A 21,264-nucleotide genomic window follows, 5' to 3' on the forward strand; every position below is an offset into this window, starting at 1 on the left:
GATGTCTGAGATTTTACTGCCTATATTTTGTTCTAGGATTTTTATGGTTTCGTGACTTACATTTAAGTCTTTTATCCATTTGGAGCTTATTCTTGTGTATGGTGTAAGTTGGTGGTCTACTTTCATTTGTATGTATGTATCTGTCCAATTTTTCCAACACCATTTATTAAAGAAACTCTCTTTACCCCATTGTATCTTCTTGCTTCTTTTGTCAAATATTAATTGACCATAAAGGCATGGATTTATTTCTGTGTATGCCTGTTCTGGTGCCACTCCGTTTTTCTCAAGATGTTTGCATCATGTATCTTTTGGTGTTTTAGGTCTTGCTTTGTTAAAAATTATATATGGTAATCCCTGTATTTTAATTGAGATGTTGAGAGCCTATTTATTTTACTTATTGATATGTTTGAATTTAAATCAACCATCATGCTATTTGTTTTCTGTTTATCTTATTTTTTATTTGTTGCCTTTTTTTCTGCCTTCTTTTGGATTAATTGGTATGTTTTATGATTCCATTTTATCTCCTTTGTTGGTTTATTAGCAATAACTTTTTTAGTGGTTGCTCTAGAGTTTATAGTATGTGTACTTTTTAAACATCATAGTTTACCTTCAAGTAATATTATAATACTTAATATATAGCATAAGAACCTTATGACAGTATATTTCCAATAACTGAATATCAATAGCTTTTGTGCTATTGATAGTACCTGGCATGCACAAAACACAAATACATTTTACTTTTACAAATACTATGAACCCATAATACATTATTACTTTTATTTTATACTAGAGGCCCGTTGCATGAAAGTCGTGCACTGGGGAGGGGGTCCCTCAGCCCGGTCTGCGCCCTCTCACAGTCTGGGACCTCTTGGGGGATGTCCGGGACCCCTTGCTCCTTACTGCCTGCCTGCTCACTGTTCCTTGCTGCTTGGCTCGCTGCTCCTTAGCACTGCTGTGGAGGTGGGAGAGGCTCCCGCCACCACTGCTGTGCTTGCCAGCTATGAGCCTGGCTTCTGGCTGAGTGGTGCTCCCCCTGTGGGAGTACACTGACCACCAGGGGGCAGTTCCTGCATTGAGCGTCTGCCCCTGATGGTCAATGCGCATCATAGTGACCGGTCGTTCTAGTCATTCCGCCATAATGGTCGCTTAGGCTTTTATTATATAGATAATGATTTTTGTGGTCCTTTATACTTTTTATTATGCTTAAATATACATAAATAAAATTTAGCATTTTAAGCATTTTAAGTGTAAAATTTCATGGCATTAAATACATCTACAATGTTGTGCAACCATCTTCACTATCCATTTCCAGAACTATTTTGTCATTCTAAACAGAACCTCGTTCCCATTAAACAATAATAACTCCTCATTACTCCCCCTCTCCAGTCTCTGGTAACCTCTCTTCTACTTTTTGATTTTATGACTTTGTCTATTCTACTTACCTCATGTAGGTGGAATCAGACATTTGTTCTTTTGTGTCAGATTTCACTTAGCATAATGTTTTCGAGGTTCATCCATGTTATCATGGATGTATCAGAATTTCATTTCTTATCCTATGTAATAAAGAGCTAATATGCTAAATAGGCCAGATGGCAGAACGACCTTCTGGAACGCCCTTCTGGAACGACCTTCTGGAACGACCAGTGGGCGGGACAGCCAACGAGGCAGCTGGGGCTGTGAGGGCCGAGCCCCTTGCACAAGTTCGTTCATTGGGCCTCTACTTAAAGATAAATAATATTTCATTGTGTGTATATATCACAGTTTGTTAATCCATTTATCTGTTAATAGAATCATTTCCACCGTTTGTCTATTTGAATAATGCTGTTACGAACATTGATGCACAAGTATCTGTTTTGAATCCTTGCTCTCAATTCATTTGGGTATTTGACTAAGAGTGGAGTTTCTGGGTTGTATAGCAATTCTATGTTTAACTTTTTGAGGAACTTCCAAACAGTTTTCTACAACAGCTGCATCATTTTACGTTTTCATCAGAAATGTACAAGGGTTTCAATTTTTCAGACTCTCGCTGGTACTCATTTTTTATTTTTCTGATAATAGTCATTCTAATGAGTATAAAGTGGTATTTCATTGTGGTTTTGATTTACATTTCCAGAATGGCAAGTAATATTGAGCTTTTTCTCGTGTGTTTCTTGGATATTTGTATATTTTCTTGGGAGAAATGTCTATTCAAGTCTTTTGTGCATTTTCTAATAAGTTGTTTGAGTTTTAAGTTTAGGAGTTCTTTATATACTCTGGACATTAATCCCTTATCAGATATATTATTTGGAAATATTTTCTCCCATTTGTAGGCTGTCTTTTCACTCCCTTGTTAGTGTCCTTTGATACACAAAAGGTTTTTTTAAGTTAAATTTAAAAATTTTAAATATTTTTATTGATTTCAGAGAGGAAGTGAGAAGGAGAGAGAAATAGAAACATCAATGATGAGAGAGAATCATTGATTGGCTGACTCCTGCACGTCTTACACTGGGGATCAAGCCTGCAATCTGGGCATGTACCCTGACTGGGAATTGAACCGTGACTTCCTGGTTCATAGGTCGACGCTCAATCACTGAGCCACGCCAGCCGGGCATCTATTTCTTCTTTTGTTGCCTATGCTTTGGATGGCATATCTAAGAAATCATTGCCAAATCTAATGTCATGAAGCTTGTCCTTTATGAGTTCTTCTAAGAGGTTTATAGATTTACCTCTGACATTCAGGTCTTTGATCCACTTTGGGTTAGTTTTTGTATATGTTGTAAGTAGGGTTCCAATTTCATTCTTTTGCATGTGGATATCCAGTTTTCGTAGCACCATTGTCAGAAAGACTGTCCTTTCCCCATTGAATGGTGTTCAGACCCTCACCAAATATCATTTGACCATACATGCAAAGGTATACTGGGTATTTCTGGGCTCTCTATTCTATTCCATTTGTCCATATGTTTGTTCTTCTGTTAGAACAATACTTCATGTATTAGTTAGCTTTGTAGTAAATTTTGAAATCAGGAAGTGTGAGTCATCCAACTTTGTTGTTCTTTTTAAAGACTGTATTGACTATTGAGGGTGCTTGAGATTCCATATGAATTTAGGATGAGTTTTCTTTCTGCAAAAAAAGTCATTGAGAATTTAATAGGGATTGCATTGAATCTATAGATTGCTTCAGTTAGTATTTTCATCTTAATAGTAAGTCTTCTGATTCATGAATACAGGATGTCTATCCTTTTACTTATGTTTTTAAAATTTCTTTCTGAGAAGTTTTATAGCTTTCATTGTACAAGTTTTTTACCTCCTTGGTTAAATTGATTCCTAAATATTTTATTCTTTCTGATACTATTATAAATAGAATTGTTTTCTTAATTTCCTTTTCAAATTGTTCATGGGAATACAACAGATATTTGTGTGTTGATTTTTTTATCCTACCACTTTTCTAAATTTTCTTATTAGGTGTACTCTCTAGGGTTTTCTACATATAAGATCCTATCATCCATGAACAGAGATAATTTTACTTCTTTCTTTCTAGTTTGAATGCCTTTTATTTATTTTTTTCTTGCCTAATTGCTCTGTATAGAACTTCCAATACTATGTTGAATAGAAACAGTGAATGTGGGTCTTAGGGGGAAAGCTTTCAGTCATCCACCACTGAGTATGATGTTAGCTCTGGGGTGTTTGTATGTGATCTTTAGCATGTTGAGGATGTTTTCTTTTGTTCCTAGTTTATTCAATGCTTTTAATAATAAAAGAATGCTGAATTTTGTCAATGCTCTCACTTTGGCTGATATTCAGAACCCAGGTAGGTTGATGAGGGCTAAATGATGGGATACATCTGCCCAGGCAACTGGGATAGATATTGCTGGGGCAGGGCCTTAGAACTCTAACCAGGTGAGTGGAGACAAAGGCAGAGCTTAACTGACAGTGACCCCCAGAGAGTCACACAGACTGGGCTCAATGCTCAGGTAGAAAGTTAGAAAAGTGCAATGTAGACATTACTAGAATTCCCTTGGCTTATCCTCACAAATCTAGTGCCAATCCAATGTGATAGGACAAGTCAGAACCCCACAAGAAGTGGGTTCTAGGCTGCTGCTAACTTCAGCTGCATTCAGGAAGTGAGATGGCCTATAGGTGAAGGGTACCAGTGGTTCCAGCTTGAGTCCACTCTGTAATAAAATGACTAGAGAACTTGTTCCATAGCCTATGAGAGTATTTTACTTTTTTTCATTTTTAAAGATTCTTGAACACTTTTAGATTTTCACCTGACTTCTTAATGTGAACCCATCAGTACATGACCAATCAGGAACCTCTTCTGTTATAGGTGTGCCCAGTGCCTCGCCCTTCGCCCGTCTGATCCCTTGGTTCGCTTCTGTCAAGATTGTGGCTTTCCTGTTCCACCTGTATTTGGTTGTCGTCTCTCACCCTCAGAAGGAGCTCAGGTGAGCAGCAGAGTCCTTAAAAGTTTCTTTCATTGGGTTATCTGATCTTTATTTGCAGCAGTAGAATAGTACGTGGCATGCACAAACCACAAACATACTTGTTGAAAATATTACTGGCAGGTTAAACTCTTACTGTCTGACTCCTTACTTAGAAATGAAAAAACTTGCTTGCAATGCCACTTAAAAAATTTTTTTTTGGTGTGTGGCCTTGTAGAAGCACAGGCTCAAAAAGAGTGAAATCTTATTGTTTCAATGATGCATAAGTGCATAGATATTAATTTCCTACTTATGTGATATTTCTGTCCATAATCTGGGTATAATAAGGAATTATATTCTAGAAATAAATCAGATGTATTAATTATAAGCCTATATATAGTCATAAAATACATCATTTTGTCCAAAGAAGCTGTTTATATAGGCTAAAGATAAATTAGTATATCTAAATTTAAAAGTTTTAGCCAAGTATTGATAATAATTCATATTATCTTGCTACTAAATTTGCAGTTAGTTAGAAAACATAGTTGGCTTACTAAAAATTAATACCTTCACCAAAACACATTCATCCTTTATTCCTTGATACTTTTGTTTTTTGGGGGGGAGTAAAAGGATCTGTGAAATGACAATGAATGTGAAAAATGACCATTTAAAAAAGGTAGACCCTAAGGATAAAAGATGGTCATAAGTGGATATATCAGTAGAGAGTGGAAGCCTTACTAGATCGAGGTATCTGAGCACAATTTCTGGCCATGCACACAGCCTCCGTCAACTAAAGGTATGTGGTAGAGCATTCCATCTTCAGGCTGTTTTCAAATCTGCCCCAGCTTTTACTTTACGCTGAGCTCTATTGTATCTCCATGTATAGACAGGGATGAGTGGGTGGCATGGACCCACTCTGGTTTATGCTGCACATGCACACAGCCTCCAATCAACTAAAGGTATGTGGAGAGCTGACTGGAGTGATACGTCCACAGGCCAAGGGAAGCTTGAGGCTACCAGAAGCTAGGAGAGAGGCGTGGAATGGTGCCTTCCCTAGAGCTTCAGAGAGAGCGTGGCCTTACCAGCACCTTGACTGTTCCCCTATGGTTGACTTACTTCCTCAAACTACCCGTAAAATTCCTGGCTACTTGCTGGTTCATTGATTGCCCTAAACAGAACCACAATCTCAAAATAGTGGAGCCACTGACCCACCCTCTTTGCTTGCCACTGAGATTGTAACCTTAGAAGTGCTCCAAATCAAGTGAGCCCTGTTCACCATAGATACAAAGCCTGTGGTTTTCACAGCCTGCCTTGCCCTGCTGGAGCTACCATGCTGATAAAGCCAGACGGGGATAGGAGTGGCCCCATGCAAGAACCACGCAGACTTGTAGTGTTCCTGTTTGAAGTTTAAGTACTTTTCAGTCTGTTGTCTGTCTTTGGTTGATGTTCTGAGTCCGAAATGGTTGTTTTTAACAATTTTACCAACTTTTTAATTGCTTTTTTGGAGAGAGGATTTATCACTGTATTGTGCTGGAGGGTTCTTCCTTCCTTTCTTTCTTTCTTTCTTTCTTTCTTTCTTTCTTTCTTTCTTTCTTTCTTTTTATATCTCTGTTTTCTAAAATAAACATGGTTTTAATCTTCATATGAAAAAATAAGAATAGAGGTAATTACTAAAAAAATGTTTTTACAAAAGCAAATTAAACCTTACATTCTATGATCTACTTATACCTTCAGTTTTTGCATCCCATGACAAACTTGATCTCTTTCTTTGCCCAGTTGGGCTTGTGTGCAGAATGTGGAAGCATGGTGCCCATGAACACTTCCTTCTGTGTGGTATGTGAGGCTCCTCTTGCTCTGCAGATGCAACCACCGGCCGGCTTCCACTTGAAGGTAATGAAATGCGATTTTGTAAAAACATGAATGAAATATATAGAAAGTAATGTTTGAACAATTAATTGTCTTTCTTCAGTTGATGGAATTGGCTAACAAGTGATAAACCAATATCTGTGAACAAAATCCACTCGAATTTTTGGAAAGGCATGTTGTCCAAAAGTTTAATTTATCAACAGGATCTATCATGTTAAGAAGAATATATATCCAGCAGCCATTAATGATAAAAACTCTCAGCAAGTCCTAGCTGGTTCAGCTCAGTGGATAGAGCATCGGCCTGCAGACCAAAGGGTCCTGGGTTTGATTCTGGTCAGGGGCACATACCTTGGTTGCAGGCTCCTCCCTGCCTTGGGCCCTGGTTGGGGCTTGTGCAAAAGGCAACTAATCGATGTGTTTCTCTACATCGATGTTTCTGTCTTTTCCTCTAATACTCTCCCTAAAAATCAAAGGAAAAATATCCTTGGGTGAGGATTAACAAAAAAACAAACGAAAAACTCTCAGCAAAATGGGAATAGAGGCATCATACCTCAATATAATAAAGGCCATTTATGACAAACCCACAGCCAACATTGGACTTAATATGCAAAAACTAAAGGCATTTCCTTTAAGAACAGGAACAAGACAGGGATATCTGCTTTCACCACTCTTATTACCAAGCCTCTCATGGTAAATAGAAAGTAATGTTTCTAAATGTGGAGAGAACTTTATATATTTACCAATACAGTACTAGCCACAGCAATCAGACAAGAAAAAGAAGTTAAAAGGCATCCAAATTGGAAAGGAGAAGTAAAACTGTCATTATTTGCAGATGACATGATGCAGTACATAGAGAACCCTAAAGATTCCACCAAAAACATTCTAGAATGTATAAATGAATTCAGGAAAGTAGCAGAATACAAAATAAATATCTAGAAATCAGTTGGCTTTTTATACATCAATAATGAAGTATCAGAAAGGGAAACTAAGAAAAAAATTCCATTCACAATTGTTTCAAAAAGAATAAAGTACCTAGGAATAAACTTAAGGATGCAAAATACCTGTACTTGGAAAATTATAAGGCACTGAAGAAAAAAATTGAAGAAAATACAAATAAGTGGAAGCATATACTGTGTTCATGGATAGGAAGAATTAACATAATTAAAATGTGGGATCTAATGACCAAAATGAACTAACAAGCAAAATAGTGACAGTCATAGAGAGCATGCGGACAGCTATCAGGGGCGATGGAGGGACTGAGGAAAAAAAGGAAAAGAGAGAGAGAGAGAGAGAAAAAAAAAAAAAAGAAATACATAGAAATGTGTTCCCTGAACATGGATTTAGAAGACAAATTGCACTACAGCTAACTTAGACAACTTTTTACTTCATATATTTAAACTTGAACATTGCAATTAATGTTGACTTTTAATCTTGTTCTTAAAGTGGCTTCATGCCTCTGTTTGCACAGTTTTTTGCTCAGAAGAACACGAATTTTGTATTTTCTGTTTTCAAGGAGAAGGTAATCTGTCGCACCTGTGGCACAGGGAATCATCCTTACCTGAAATACTGCCTCACCTGTGAGAGCACCCTGCCTTCATCAAAGGAGGTAGGTTGATTGCATGTGCCTGTCCTATATTTAGTGGCTGCTAAGGTTCAGTGTTAATGATAATGAATAAATATAATCTGCAGAGCAGGAAGGAGGTGGGAGGAGGGAGAGAGAACAGCAACAAAAAAGCCTCTCATGGTAAACAGAAAGCAATGTTTCCAAATGTGAAGAGATCTTTATATATTTACCAATACAAAATTGTTTTCAAAGTCTTCATGGGGATTCAATAAAATCTACAATTTCTTACCATTTTATTTACTAACTTTGCATGGAAGGCTGGCAGCAGCCGTTGATTAATGGATCCATTCACTTTCATTTATAGTCAGGTATGCCTTTAATTAACTGTACGATGCTATTTTTTGAAATTGAGAACACTGCCAGCACCCACTTCTGGGTTTCCTACCAGCCTATTTTGAGCGTTTAAGATGAAGGAATAGGAGTGTATGCAACTTAAGTAGAGCGAATGGGTTCAGTTTAGATGATCTGTTTTATGTTATAAAATATTTCTGATGAAGATGAGGCTTTAAAAATTACTTCCACGTGACTCTTGCCGTGGCCTAACAATACTAAAAGAAGTCGCTATTTCCTAGCCAACTTAGAAGGGAAAAACTTGACACTTTGGGGGATTTGTTTTCATGTCAGAGAGATTCCTTGGGAAACTGGACAAATGGGTGATGATTACTGTGGCCAATATGGTTAGTATCAAATGGGGATGTGTTGGTTTTTCTGGGGTTGCTAAAACAAAGCACCACAAACTGAGTGGCTTAAAACAACAGAAATTTATCATCTCACATTTCTGGAGGACAGAAGTCCACAATCACGGTGTTGGCAACACCACACTTCCTCTGAAGCTCTAGGGAAAGTACTGTTCATGCCTCTCTCCTAGCGTCAAGCTTCCCTCGGCCGGTACACGAATCACTTCAGCCACATGGCCACCTTCTCGCTGTGTGTCTTCACATTTTCTTGCCTCTGTGTGTCTGTCTCTGTGTCTAAACTTCTCTTTTGACCACCATAATGACCTCATTTTAACTTGATTATCTCTATAAAGATCCTATTTTCAAATAGGTGCATATTCTGAAGTGCTGGGGGTTAGGACTCCAACATATCTCTTTGGAGGAGACACTTGTTAACCCCATAACAGGGGAGTTGAACAAGATGTCTTTTAAGGTTGTGTCTAATTACTGACAATATAAGATTAGTTGATTTGAAGGAACTCTTTTTGTTACAATTTTTATTGAGGCATAATTTATATTTAATATAACTCACTCACTTTAATTATACAGGTTAATAAATGTCAGTAATTATACATAATCATTTAAACTACCACAATGAAGATATACAACAATTTCATTACCCTAAAAAGTTTTCTCATGCCCCTTTCATTTGAGCTGCACTAATCACTACCCCCAGAAAATTCTGATCGCTTTTGACACTGTGGTTTTACCTTTTACAGAAGTATGTAGTTCTTTTGTATTTTATTTTCTTGACTTAGCACAATGTTTTTGAGGTTCATTCATGTTATTGTATGTATTAATAACTTTGATCATTGAGTACTATTCCACAGAATGGATGTAATACAACTATTAACCAAATAATGGGCACTTGTGTTCATTTCTGGTGTCAGGCTATTATAAATAATGCTGCTGTGAACATTAACGTTCAAAATTCTGTGTAGACGTAGTTTTCATTTCTCTTGGGTAAATGCTGAGGAATAAGATTCCTGGATACTACCTAAGTTCATGTTTAATTTTATAAGATATTGCCACACTTTTTTCCAAAATTGCCACACTATTTTGCATTCCTACCAGCAAAATACGGAGGTTCCAGTTTCTGTATATCCTCACCAAAACTTGGTATTATCAAGCATCTATATATACACTGAGTGGCCAGATTATTATGACCGGCCAGATTATTATGACCACACCATCAGTACAATGAAGTGAATTAGTTATGCAAATAATAATAATAATAATAATAAAACCTTGAGAGTATTTGCTTAGGAAGTTTTCAATATTCCAGTATTTTTGGAAGTGTCAATGAAGTACTGATGGGGTGGTCATAATAATCTGGCTGGTCATAATAATCTGGCCACTCCGTGTATAATTGTCTGCAAAATAAAAACAAAACAAACAAACAATAACAAACCGAACACTTTTTATCGGAGAATAGTAATAGAATCCAAAAGAACCACAACTTAACATGTATAATGCTAGATACAATTTAAAATTACTCAAGATACTAGAAGTCCAATAAATATGTTTTATTTGGGAAAGAGAGAGAGAGGAGCAGAAAGTTTGGTCTTTGTTTATATATTTCATCTTTAGCTGAGCTGCATTGAGTGTTCTGTGCATGTGTGTTCACAGGTCAGTAAGAGATGTGAGTACACAGAATTTGGGGATATCTTCTCTGTCTTCTTTCTGAGAGCCCCCTACCTCTTCAGTAGCCAAATGTTACTCTACTTCAGGCTTTTGGTTTTCCTACCCAGAAGTACATTTCCTACCTTTTTACATGCACTGTGTGGACTGTCCTTAGCACCAGGCTAAAAGGAAACTAACTTTGTATAACCCGCTTCCCTCCTGTAAGTACTTGCTGCAAGAGTCTATCTGCTTCTGTTCATTCCCCAGTGCCTATATTTGCATTAAGAGCAGATTTTAGAGTTCTTTTCTGTGTGGAGTCATTTGGTATGGTCTTATACCATCATTACCAGAAGGAAAATCTATAGTTTTTTTCAAAGATGACTTTATAATATGTGTGTGTGTGTGTTTTCAGAACTGAGACTAAAAACATGCTAATGAGCTGACAAATTTAATAAGAAAACCCACTTATTCCCAAATCAAATCAGATGCAATTTTAGGGTAGGATTTTGTTAACTGATATCTGTTTCTCTCTAAATTAACTTGTCTTCAGACTGTATGTCACTCTCCCATCATGAAATTGGACTTTATAATTTTCCAAGGCACCAGAGAGAAAAATAGTGAGATTGGAAAAGCATAAACAAAGAGAATTAGTTCTTTGGAATTCTTGGGGTGATCTTACAGATAGATTGAAGTAAATTGCCAAACAAAAATTTATTTTCTCAGGCATCTTAGACTTCTTATGTAAATAGTAAAATAAATTGATATGCCAGTAATATAGTTGTTTCTGGGTCTCACTTATCAACAAAACTATTTCATGAACAATTACAAAATTGAGTTTGTTTTCAAAGTTGTATTTCTATTTGAATAGTATATCAGGGTTTCGATGTCACAATGAGAGTATTTATCATTGAAGTGCCATTAAAGGAACAGTGCATGTTCAATCTGATAGCTGTATGCCTTTTCTTTGTTTAGCAGCATTAATTTGAATGTGGTAAGATTACTTTTCTTTTTTTAAAGCATTGTTATATTTTTAAAAATTCACTTGTCCTGGCTGGTGTGGCTGGGTTGGTTGATCGTGGTCCCATTTACCAAAAGGGTCACCGGTTTGATTCCAGGGCATGATACGTATTTTTCTCTCATATTGATATTTTTCTCTCTCTTTTCTCTTCCTCCCTCTCTCTCTCTAAAATCAATAAAAACATATATTTTTAAAATTCGCTTAAATAGTAGAGGTATTTAAGCAAAAGATCTGAAGGCTTTATATTTAGAAACCCAGGTCGGCAAGTTTTATCAAAACCCTCTTTTAACAGGAAAAATTGAAACCTAAGTCTGAAGCAAAAGTGTGCAAAGGGTTTCTATTTCCATTTGTCCCAAGGCATCTCCCGCTACTTCACAGAAATGGGCTGAGGGTCAGTGCACACAAAGCAGATCTTCCTGCTCCGTCTCTGGATGTTGGGGGCTGCTGTGGCCTCTGTTTTAGGATAACAGAACAGTCCCCGAAGTAAAGCAGGATAGAGCTGGGCAAATAAAGTTAACTGAAATAATGATGTTTGAGGAAAAATTGCCCTTAGAAAGCATTTTCTCTAGTGTATGCATTCTTAGTAGTAATATACATGGAAGGTATGACCATACCATGTTTAGTTATTGATTGAATCAATTATTCATTGATTTATTCCTTCATTTAGTAACTATTTAAATGACTCCCATGTGCTAAGGTACCAGGCACTATGCTGGTAAGGAAAAAATGTGAAATGGTAGTCCTTTTCCTTAAAGAAATCAGGATCTAGTGGAAAGAAAGATGAGAAGGGAAGGAAGCTGACTTAGGGAGCTTGACCCTGTGCTAACTGTTCTTACATGTTTAATTTTCATTAGTCATCGGGGATCCCCCTACAGACCTGTGAGAAAGCTATTGTATTGAAAAGGATTTGTGGAGTCATGGGTAAAAGTCAGGGCCTGGGTTCAAATCTTAGGTTTTACCCTATCTGTGCATCAGTTCCCGTTTCTGAAAAACAGAGATGATTATGGCATCCGCCTCACAGGTCTGTTGTGCGAACTGATGTGAGGGTATAGGGGCAGTGTACAGAAGTGCCTGCACATAGTAGGTAACTATGTAGCAATGATGAAGAATATCATCTTTAGTTGTTTGATGAGAAAACCTTTTACTAAGCAATGCAAGCAAGTAGTAGGAGCAAAGATTCTAATATAGGCCTACCTATCAAAGTCTCAGAAATTCTTATGAAACAATTCTATCTCCCTTCCCAAAGTAATTCTTTACATGTGTCAAGAGTGGAAAACAAATTCACATTTCCAGATCGAAACCAGAACCCCAAATGATAGAAGATAAACTTCAATGGTGACACCTTAGGTAGCTCAGCTGTCCTTACACTCTTTCTTTGTTAATGTTGGTATAGTAAATCAACAGTAGGCTTGCTGCCTCTGGTATTAAAGATAGTGAAGAATATTAAGTTGTGTAAGGCAGCAGTTTCATCAACTCTCTGTGAAGGAATGCATGCTCTTTGTATAAATTTATTAATTGGTGAAGCTTAGGATAGTTTTTCTCTTTTGGGCGGAAATACCTTATTTCCGGGTCTGGTGTTGATTTGGGGCTTTTTTCTTTTCTGTGGGAGAGGGATTGGAGAAGAGAGTATTAATCTGCCTGTCAATGCCGTTGTGTTCACTAGTCCATGTGCAGTGGAGATAAAGCTGGTCCTGCACCCACTCTGAAAGGGGAGACCATTTCCTGCTCCAAATGCGGTCGTCAGAACCGCCCGGGTGCTTTCTTCTGTGACTGGTGTGGAGCCACGGTGGGTATTTTAACACTGAGCTTCTTGGTGCAGGGCCCCTCACCCCAATCCTAGAAAGAGCCAGGCTCCCCCTCTTCCACGACCTTGCTGAAATCACACCTTGGGATTTGGGTCCTAGTACCTAAGAATCTGGAGACCAGGATGATTAATTCTCTTAAATTGAGAATGGTCTCTCATTGCTGTTTTAATTTGTATTTCTTTGAGATTAAACTTTTTCACTCATTTGTTGACTGTTGATATTTTTTCTTTTATGAATTGTCTGCTTACCTTTTAAATAAAGCACTCAAAATTATTTATCTGAGTGTTTCATATAAATAATACAAAAGATTTAGTGAAGGGTTAGTCTTTCTTCTCATCCCAGTCCCACAGCTCCTCTCCCTAGAAGCAATCTTTGTTATCCAGTATGTGAGCTGTTCTTTCAGCCATTCAATGCATTAGTAAGTAAACTGGTGGTAGTTTAGATATACTGCACCTAGCAATACATCTAGTTAGTAACCTCCTCCTTCTTTTCAGCAGTTTCATAATATTCCACTGTCTGTAAGTACCATGATATAGTTAGGCTATACTCTATTGCTGGACATTTAGGTTGTTTCCAGCTATTTTCTCCAAAATCACAATCCTTCAGGGAATGGTCTTGAATACACTTCTGTGTGTACTTGTCCATCCATAGGATAAAATTCACATTTATTCTAAAAGATAGAATTGTAAGGATGGAGGGTATGGGCATATATTATTTTGATGACTGATATGGAAATAATTTATATGGGAAAAGTATGACCCTAATATAAATGAAATTATAAAAATATTTTCTGTCCTCTAGCCTGTCGTTGCTACCTGCTTCTCTGTTTGCCTCAAATGTGGGGCCAACAATCACCCATCTGCCCGATTCTGTGGCTCCTGTGGTATTTACCTGAAGTCCTTGGCAAAACTTAGTGTGGACAACAGCCGGGCTCTAGCTGCTGGAGAACCGGGCCCTTTTGCTGAGGTGAGGCCTCCACTGTAAGAACTGGTGCCTGGGAAGAGGTTGTAAGTGAATTTGTGTGCTTTTCTCTATGAATCAACCCAGGGAAAGAGAGCCAAAACACTTAGACCAGCGGTTCTCAACCTGTGGGTCGCGACCCCTGAAAATACATCCTGTATAGCAGATATTTACATTACGATTCATAACAGTAGCAAAATTACAGTTATGAAGTAGCAACGAAAATAATTTTATGGTTGGGGGTCACCACAACATGAGGAACTGTATTAAAGGGTCGTGGCACTAGGAAGGTTGAGAACCACTGATTTAGACCTTTCACATGGATTTTTCAACTAGGTGTGGAAATAAAATTAATTCATTTGGGTTTTAAATACTTGAGTGATTTCTTCAGAAATCAAATATCTATCATTTATTTACAATAGATTGAAGTCTAATTGCATTTGCAAGGCAACAGATATAATATCTTTTAGGAGAAGTGGATTTAAAATATATGAGAGAGGAAATACTTCTCTTGAATGTCTTATGTAGCACACCAAGAACTTTCCCCAAGGCTCTTTTATATTTTAGAAACTTAGATCAGGTATATAAAATTGCTTTTTCCATTTATAAAAACTGGACATGGGTTGAGGAAAATTTCACAAGGTTATTTTCAGAAGGACTTAAACACTCACCAGCTTTGTGTTAGCCTTTCATGAATTTCTCTATAAGCTATATGAATACTTCAGGTTTCTTCTTATCTCTTCATTAGAAGAATGAATAATTATTAGAGAGAATGCACATGCACTTAGTAACTTTGTGTTAATTTTTAGGAAATTCATAGCCTTCTTAATCCAAATTGGGTTGTACATCCTGGGACTGCCAATAGTCTACATGGCACCTTTGTGCAAATGTGATCTTTCCTGAAGACACTTGAGTGCCATCTGTTGGAAATTGATTATAATATACTAATTTTGTTAGAAAGACATTTTCTATCCACCATAAAAATTATCCTAATAAATATGCAAATATATCATGTCCACTATGTGACCAGTACCCCTTTAGATGCAGTGCACAACCTACATAACCTTACATGTTGGTTCTCTTATGTCCTCAGGTCCAGACACAGGGGACTATTTCACAGGAAATATTGGTGCCCAGAGGTTGGGTGTGGATGGATAGTAAAGTCTGTGCTTTAATGAAGTGTAGGGCTGGGAAGATAGATATCTTTCAGGCCTCAGGCAGAACAGGGAACATCAGTGGATTTGCTGAATTTGAGACAGTAAATGGCTAAGGGGATGGGTCTAGGAGTTGCTGGGAAAACAGAAGCAAGGGAGATGAGGCAAGGGCTGAAAACCCTCTTTTAGGTTAAAATACAGTTGTTGTTTTTTGAGATACTTTTACTTCTGATTACAATTGTTTTCTGAGGGTAATATAAAGGATTAATAAAATTATAATATTTTATGTTTCTGCCTCACTTGTAGTCCCGATCTGCCTGGCAGTCCCTGAATGTTCCTTTACCCAAACATGATGGGACTAAGAAGAATGTAGGTACACAGACCACTGGCCTGTTCTACCCATCTGGCAACCTGATAGCAAAAAAGGAACTGGAAATGGCTTCCCATCAGCAGAGGCAGGAGAAAATGAGTGACCATAAGCCTCTCCTTACAGCCGTCAGCCCAGGAAGAGGTGAGGATAAAAATATGCTTTCTTGTCAGGAGGGAACTCACTCTTTCTTTGAAAGAAAATCTCAATTTTTCTTCCTTTAGATTTATTTTTATATATAAGAAATAAGTTCCTTTATTTGTCTTTTTAAAAGGAATTTTCATTGGAATTAAACTGCTCTTCCTTTAACTTTTAGTATTGTGATGTTTTGATTCACAGTCCCCTCTTCTAGTTGTAAATTAAATAGCACACATAGACTTCTACTATTATGGCAGAAATGTTAACCTGTGTTGTTATTGCTGTTTGCTATTATCTCTTTATGTTATTGTGGTAACATTGACATAACAATTCACTCTCTTAACCATTTTAAAGTGTACAATTCAGCAACCTTTAGTACATTAGTAATATTATACAACCGTCACCACTCTATGTCCAGAACTTTTTATCACACCAAAGTAAACCCTATTCTCTTTAAGCGGTCACTTCCCACATCTCCTCTCCCAAGTGGTTGGCAACTGTGAATCCACTTTCTGTGCTTTTTATCTGTTCTGGACATTTTATATAAATGGAAAGCATATATGGTCTTTTGTGACTGACTTCTTTCACCTAGTATAATGTTTTCAAGGCTCATCCATATTTTGGCATGTTTTAGGTTTTCATTCTTTTTTATAGCTGAATAATAATCTATTATAAGGATTTATGACATTTTGTAGTTTCATTTATCAGTTGATGGACATTTGAGTTTTGTTCACCTTTTGGTTATTATGAATAATACTGCTGTGAACATTTATGTATAATTTTTTCTGTGGACATGTTTTCATTTCTCTTGGGTATATACATAGGAGTGCAATTGCTGGGCCAAATGATAAAATTATGTTTAACATTTCCATACTGCTTTCCAAAGTGGCTGCACTATTTTACATTCTGCCCAGCATTGTATGAGGGTTCTGATTTCTCACATCTTTGCCAACACTTACTGTATTTTCATTGTCGCCATCCTCGTAGGTGTGACGTGGTCCCTCATTGTGCTTTTAATTAATGTTTCCCTGATGACTAATGATATTGTCTTTTCATGTGCTTGTTGGCCATTATATTTTTTCTCTGGAGAAATATCTATTCAGATCGTTTTTCCTTTTTTATTTTTTTATTTATTTTAAATATATTTTATTGATTTTTTGCAGAGAGGAAGGGAGAGGGATAGAGAGTCAGAAACATTGATGAGAGAAAAACATTGATCAGTTGCCTCCTGCACACTTCCCACTGGGGAGTGGGAAGTGCCTGCAACCAAGGTACATGCCCTTGACCGGAATCGAACCCGGGACCCTTGAGTCCGCAGGCCAATGCTCTATCCACTGAGCCAAACTGGTTAGGTCCGGTTTTCCATTTTTAAATTTGGTTGCTTGTCTTTTGTAATTGAGATGTTCAAGTGTTCAACATATTAATGGGGATGTATACATTTGCCAAAGCTCAAATTGTAAATTTTATATACAGGTTATAAAAAAATATATATATATATATATGTTAATACTCACCCAGGATTTGTTGTTAGAGAGAGAGGGAGAGAGAGAGAGAGAGAGAGAGAGAGAGAGAGAGACGGAAACATTGATCGCTTGCCCGCTGTATGAACCCCACTAGGGATTAAACCTGCGACCTAGATATGTGCCCTCACTAGAAATCAAACCCACAACCCTTTGGTGTACAGAATGAAGCTCCAACCAACTGAGCCACCTGGCCAGGACTCAAATTGTACATTTAATATAAGTAGGTGCATTTTACTAATGTTATATCTCAATATGGTTAATTTAAACATAATTTTAAAAGAATAAAAGAAAAAGACCCAATGTGCAACAATCAAAATATGTTCTTTTAAGATTCTAGAATAGTCTATAATTAATCATGTGTAAAAAGGAGCTGGGAACAAAAATAGAACTTATAGTACATAGCTGAGGTTCAAGTAAGTAAAAACCATCACAAAGTTTGGCAAAGGAAAACAACCTTTCTGAGAATACACGATCCACATCAGCATTTTCTTTCTTAGCCTCAGAAGAATTAACCATGTGGATGGGTTTCTCCTCTTCTTTAGGATACTGGAGAAAACAGTTGGATCACATCTCTGCGCACCTCAGGGCTTATACTCAGAACAACTCTGAATTCCGGGCCTTGATTGCCGAGCCCAGGATGGGAAAGGTGAGTGGACTCTGAATGGAACTTCCACCGCACAGTGTCCCACGGGATCAGGCTGAAGTACCCTCCGCCTGAAATTGTACTTTGCTCGGCTCCGTTCCCTTTGCTGTCCTGCTTTCTACATTTCCTTACTATCCTCCCCTGCAGGCACTGCCTTTATAAATCACCTGCACATGAGTCTTGTCCTAGGGTCTGCTCCTGGGCACCTGACCTAAGACAGTAAATTGTGAGCATCTCATGCTTTTAGATGCCACATGCTGTGGAAATCCTGATGGTCAGAGCTAAATGACCCAGAATAGTTTAATCCAGCCAAATTGTCTTCTTAAACCCTACACTATATTATCAATAATAATTATGAGATTTAACCATATAACAATATCTGTATCACGTTTATCATCTCTAGGCCTCAAAACAAACCTTCAAGGTAGGAGGATTACCACTGTGGCAGTTTTTAAAACATGGCCACAGATTCTTCGACAGTCTTCCCATTAGAAGATGGAATCTATATCTCCTCACCTTGAGTCTGGTGGGCTTGTGACTGTTGGACAAGAGTATGTCAGAAATGATGCTCTGGGAGTCCCAAGGCGTGGTTATGTAGGCACATGGCTTCCTCTCGCTTGGCATGCTCATCTCACAACTCCTTGAAGCCCAGCCATTCTGCTGTGAGAAGCCCAAGCCCATGGCGTGGCCACATTAGGTGCACCTGTCTGCAGCTCCAGATGAATTCAGTCCTCGAGTCATCCCAGCTCAGGAGCCAGGCAGTGAGTGATGAGACTTTAGGTCATTCCAGTTCCCTAACATGAAGCCACCTCTAGCCATGTGAGTCTTTGCAGCTGAGACCTCAGACGTATAGAACAAAAACAAGCTATTGCTGCTGGGCCCCATTGGAATCCATGAACATATAAAAATGGGAGTTGTTTGATGCAACTGAGTCTGGGATTTTTTACACTGCAGTAGATAATCAGAACAAACCCTACCTGCACCCAGAGACACTGGCTCAGAGAGGTTTGGTGACTTCCCTAGGACCGCACTGCTAGGTCTCGGGGGGATTCAGGCTTTGAAGCAGGTCTGTCAGACCCCAAACACCATGCCCTGTATCTGCTGTTGTAAAGAGACACCTTGTAAGAAGACCTGTTCCTCTGTCACGAGACTAGAGGAACCTTTGAAAATCAACCTGTCTGCTCCTCTGCCACTAGAAGTCCAACATTGAAACTATTTTATGGTCAAATATTGCTCAATTTCCTTTGATCATCTATTTTGATGGTTTATTAGTTTTTTTTGCCTAATCCAGCGGTCTGCAAACTATGGCCTGTGGGACAATTCTGGCCTGCCATCCAATTTTATAAAGTTTTATCAGATCACAGCTATACTCATTCATTTACTTATTTTCTGTAGCTGCTTTTGTGTTACAATGGCAATGCTGAGTATTCATGACAGACACTCTCTGGCCCACAAAACCTAAAACATTTACCATATGATCCTTAAAGCATTTGCTGATCTCTGGTTTGATCTAAATCCCTCCCACTGCTTACAGAGAAAGATGCTCAACTATAATATATTGCCTTTGATTGCCAAGACCTGGCCCCCAAGACACCTTTTCCAAGGTGGTGGCATCCAGCCATAGGGCTTGATTAAACTTAAAGCATGTCTCTTGTGTAAATTTGGATCTTGCTTCCTTATCCATTCTGGCAGTCTCTGCTCTTTCATTGGAGTATTTCACTTATAATTATAAATATGGCTAGTTTTGTGTCTGCCATTTTGCTATTTGTGTTCTATATTATCTAATTTTTGTTCTGTTTATCTTTTTTGCCTTATTTTGTGTTAATTAGATACTTGATTAAATTTATAGTTTAACATCTCAGAATCTCTTTGTTGTAGCTCAGGGCACTGAGTTCCATACCCTCAGTTGTGACTCCTCTCTAATACTTTTTTTAAAAGCTTCTTTCTGCTACTGTCCATGAAGATGGCTATGAAGTTAGCATCAGGCTGAATTATGTTCAAGTCTCAAACAAGGTGAGGGAAACCTTCAGAAGTTATTTATTGGGGAATTGACTGAACTAGTAAATTATGGCTTATGATTTATTGAAGTGTTTCTGTGTAATTCATAGAAAAGAAAAGTTTCAAATATTATGGAACTTGAATTAGGCCAACACTTTTGTGGAATTAGATAAATAACCGAGCTAAGCTTGAGAGAAGCCAGCTTTCGGGCACATAGTGATACTGTGAGAACAAGAATTGTCACCCACCCGATTGGGCCTGTGATTTTCAGCCTTATTTCTATTCACTGACATCTGATGGCAGGTCTGTGATACAACTGCTTTGGGAAAAGACTGACAAAACTGTTTGCTGACATGTACTCTGACCTGTTTGCCTATAAAAAAGAAACCAACCGCTATGGCCATGTCTCCTTTGATCTGCCCTCTTATATGGTGGCTGGGGCATTGCCACAGAGCCTGTAAGTGTGTAAGTGATATTGGCAACTTTAAATGTCATTGGACAAGAAGTCAAAATATACAAAAGAAGAATCAGTGGATTGAGAAGATGGGTAAAGAAGGCAAGGAAAAGGAGAGGAACTCCTATTTATTAGGTCCTGGCCATCCCCAGCAGGGTGTTAACAATGTCTTTAAAATTAAGATAGATTCATGGGCCCTGCCTACCTCACAGGGAGGCTGGGCATATCCAAGGGATAATGCATATGAAAGGCTTTAAAACCAAGTAAAGCACTAAATGCCATGTTTCTGGTGTGGCCAGAGCAGAGCTTAGGTCAGGGAGGTATTTCAGGAGAAGGGGAGTGAAGGACTTGGGACAAGGCAGGGGAAGGAGCTAAATGAGCAAGTGGTCACAAGTAATGTCTGGCTTTAGCTGGATCCACGAGGAGCTCTGGATTGTGAATGACACCACACAGTTGTCCCCAGTAGAGGCAGGGAGGGGCGGGGCATAACTCCTTTGGTAAAGCAGCACCCAACTACTGAGGGCAGGAGAACGGGGTCAGCTGTGAGCTGTTAGCAACCCACACAGCAGCTGACCAGTTAGGGGGAACTGGGTGGGCACCAATAGCATCTACAACATGCTATCTATCAAGTAGAAGGGGAGTAAATATGCCCAGGCTCACTGTTTTTTCTTAGCCTGCACTTTGTGTTCAGAAAGTAGCAGGTGATTCCCTATGGCAGGAGCCGGCAGCCACGTGAGGTAGGATGGATACAGGATTTCAAGCCTGGCCTATGTATTATCTATCCTCATTTTATAAACATCTGTTTCACCTCATTTTACTTTCACAACATCCCTTTGAGGCAGGTCATAGTATTTCCACTTTGTGGGTGAGGAACTGAAAGGCTCAGAGAAGTTAAGCAACTTGCTTCTTCCAAGGTCCCTAATCTAGTAAGTGATAGAACCAGGATTTAAATTCTACAGCCTAAGCCTCCCCACC

The 21,264-nt window shown here is 38.2% G+C and overlaps 1 protein-coding gene across 1 annotated transcript in view; it reads left to right on the plus strand.

The window, feature by feature from the left end:
• The window catches only part of DZANK1 (double zinc ribbon and ankyrin repeat domains 1), a 60,427-nt gene that overhangs the window by 21,063 nt on the left and 18,100 nt on the right, over positions 1–21,264 (plus strand). The window contains exons 7-14 of the mRNA XM_059705459.1: positions 4,307–4,424; positions 6,177–6,290; positions 7,780–7,872; positions 12,911–13,033; positions 13,854–14,018; positions 15,473–15,677; positions 17,737–17,840; positions 19,776–19,850. Of these exons, the coding sequence (XP_059561442.1) occupies positions 4,307–4,424; positions 6,177–6,290; positions 7,780–7,872; positions 12,911–13,033; positions 13,854–14,018; positions 15,473–15,677; positions 17,737–17,840; positions 19,776–19,850 (997 nt within the window). The remainder of the gene's footprint in view (positions 1–4,306; positions 4,425–6,176; positions 6,291–7,779; positions 7,873–12,910; positions 13,034–13,853; positions 14,019–15,472; positions 15,678–17,736; positions 17,841–19,775; positions 19,851–21,264) is intronic.

Source organism: Myotis daubentonii, chromosome 8 (assembly GCF_963259705.1).
Source record: "Myotis daubentonii chromosome 8, mMyoDau2.1, whole genome shotgun sequence".
NCBI classification, from domain to species: Eukaryota; Metazoa; Chordata; class Mammalia; order Chiroptera; family Vespertilionidae; genus Myotis; species Myotis daubentonii.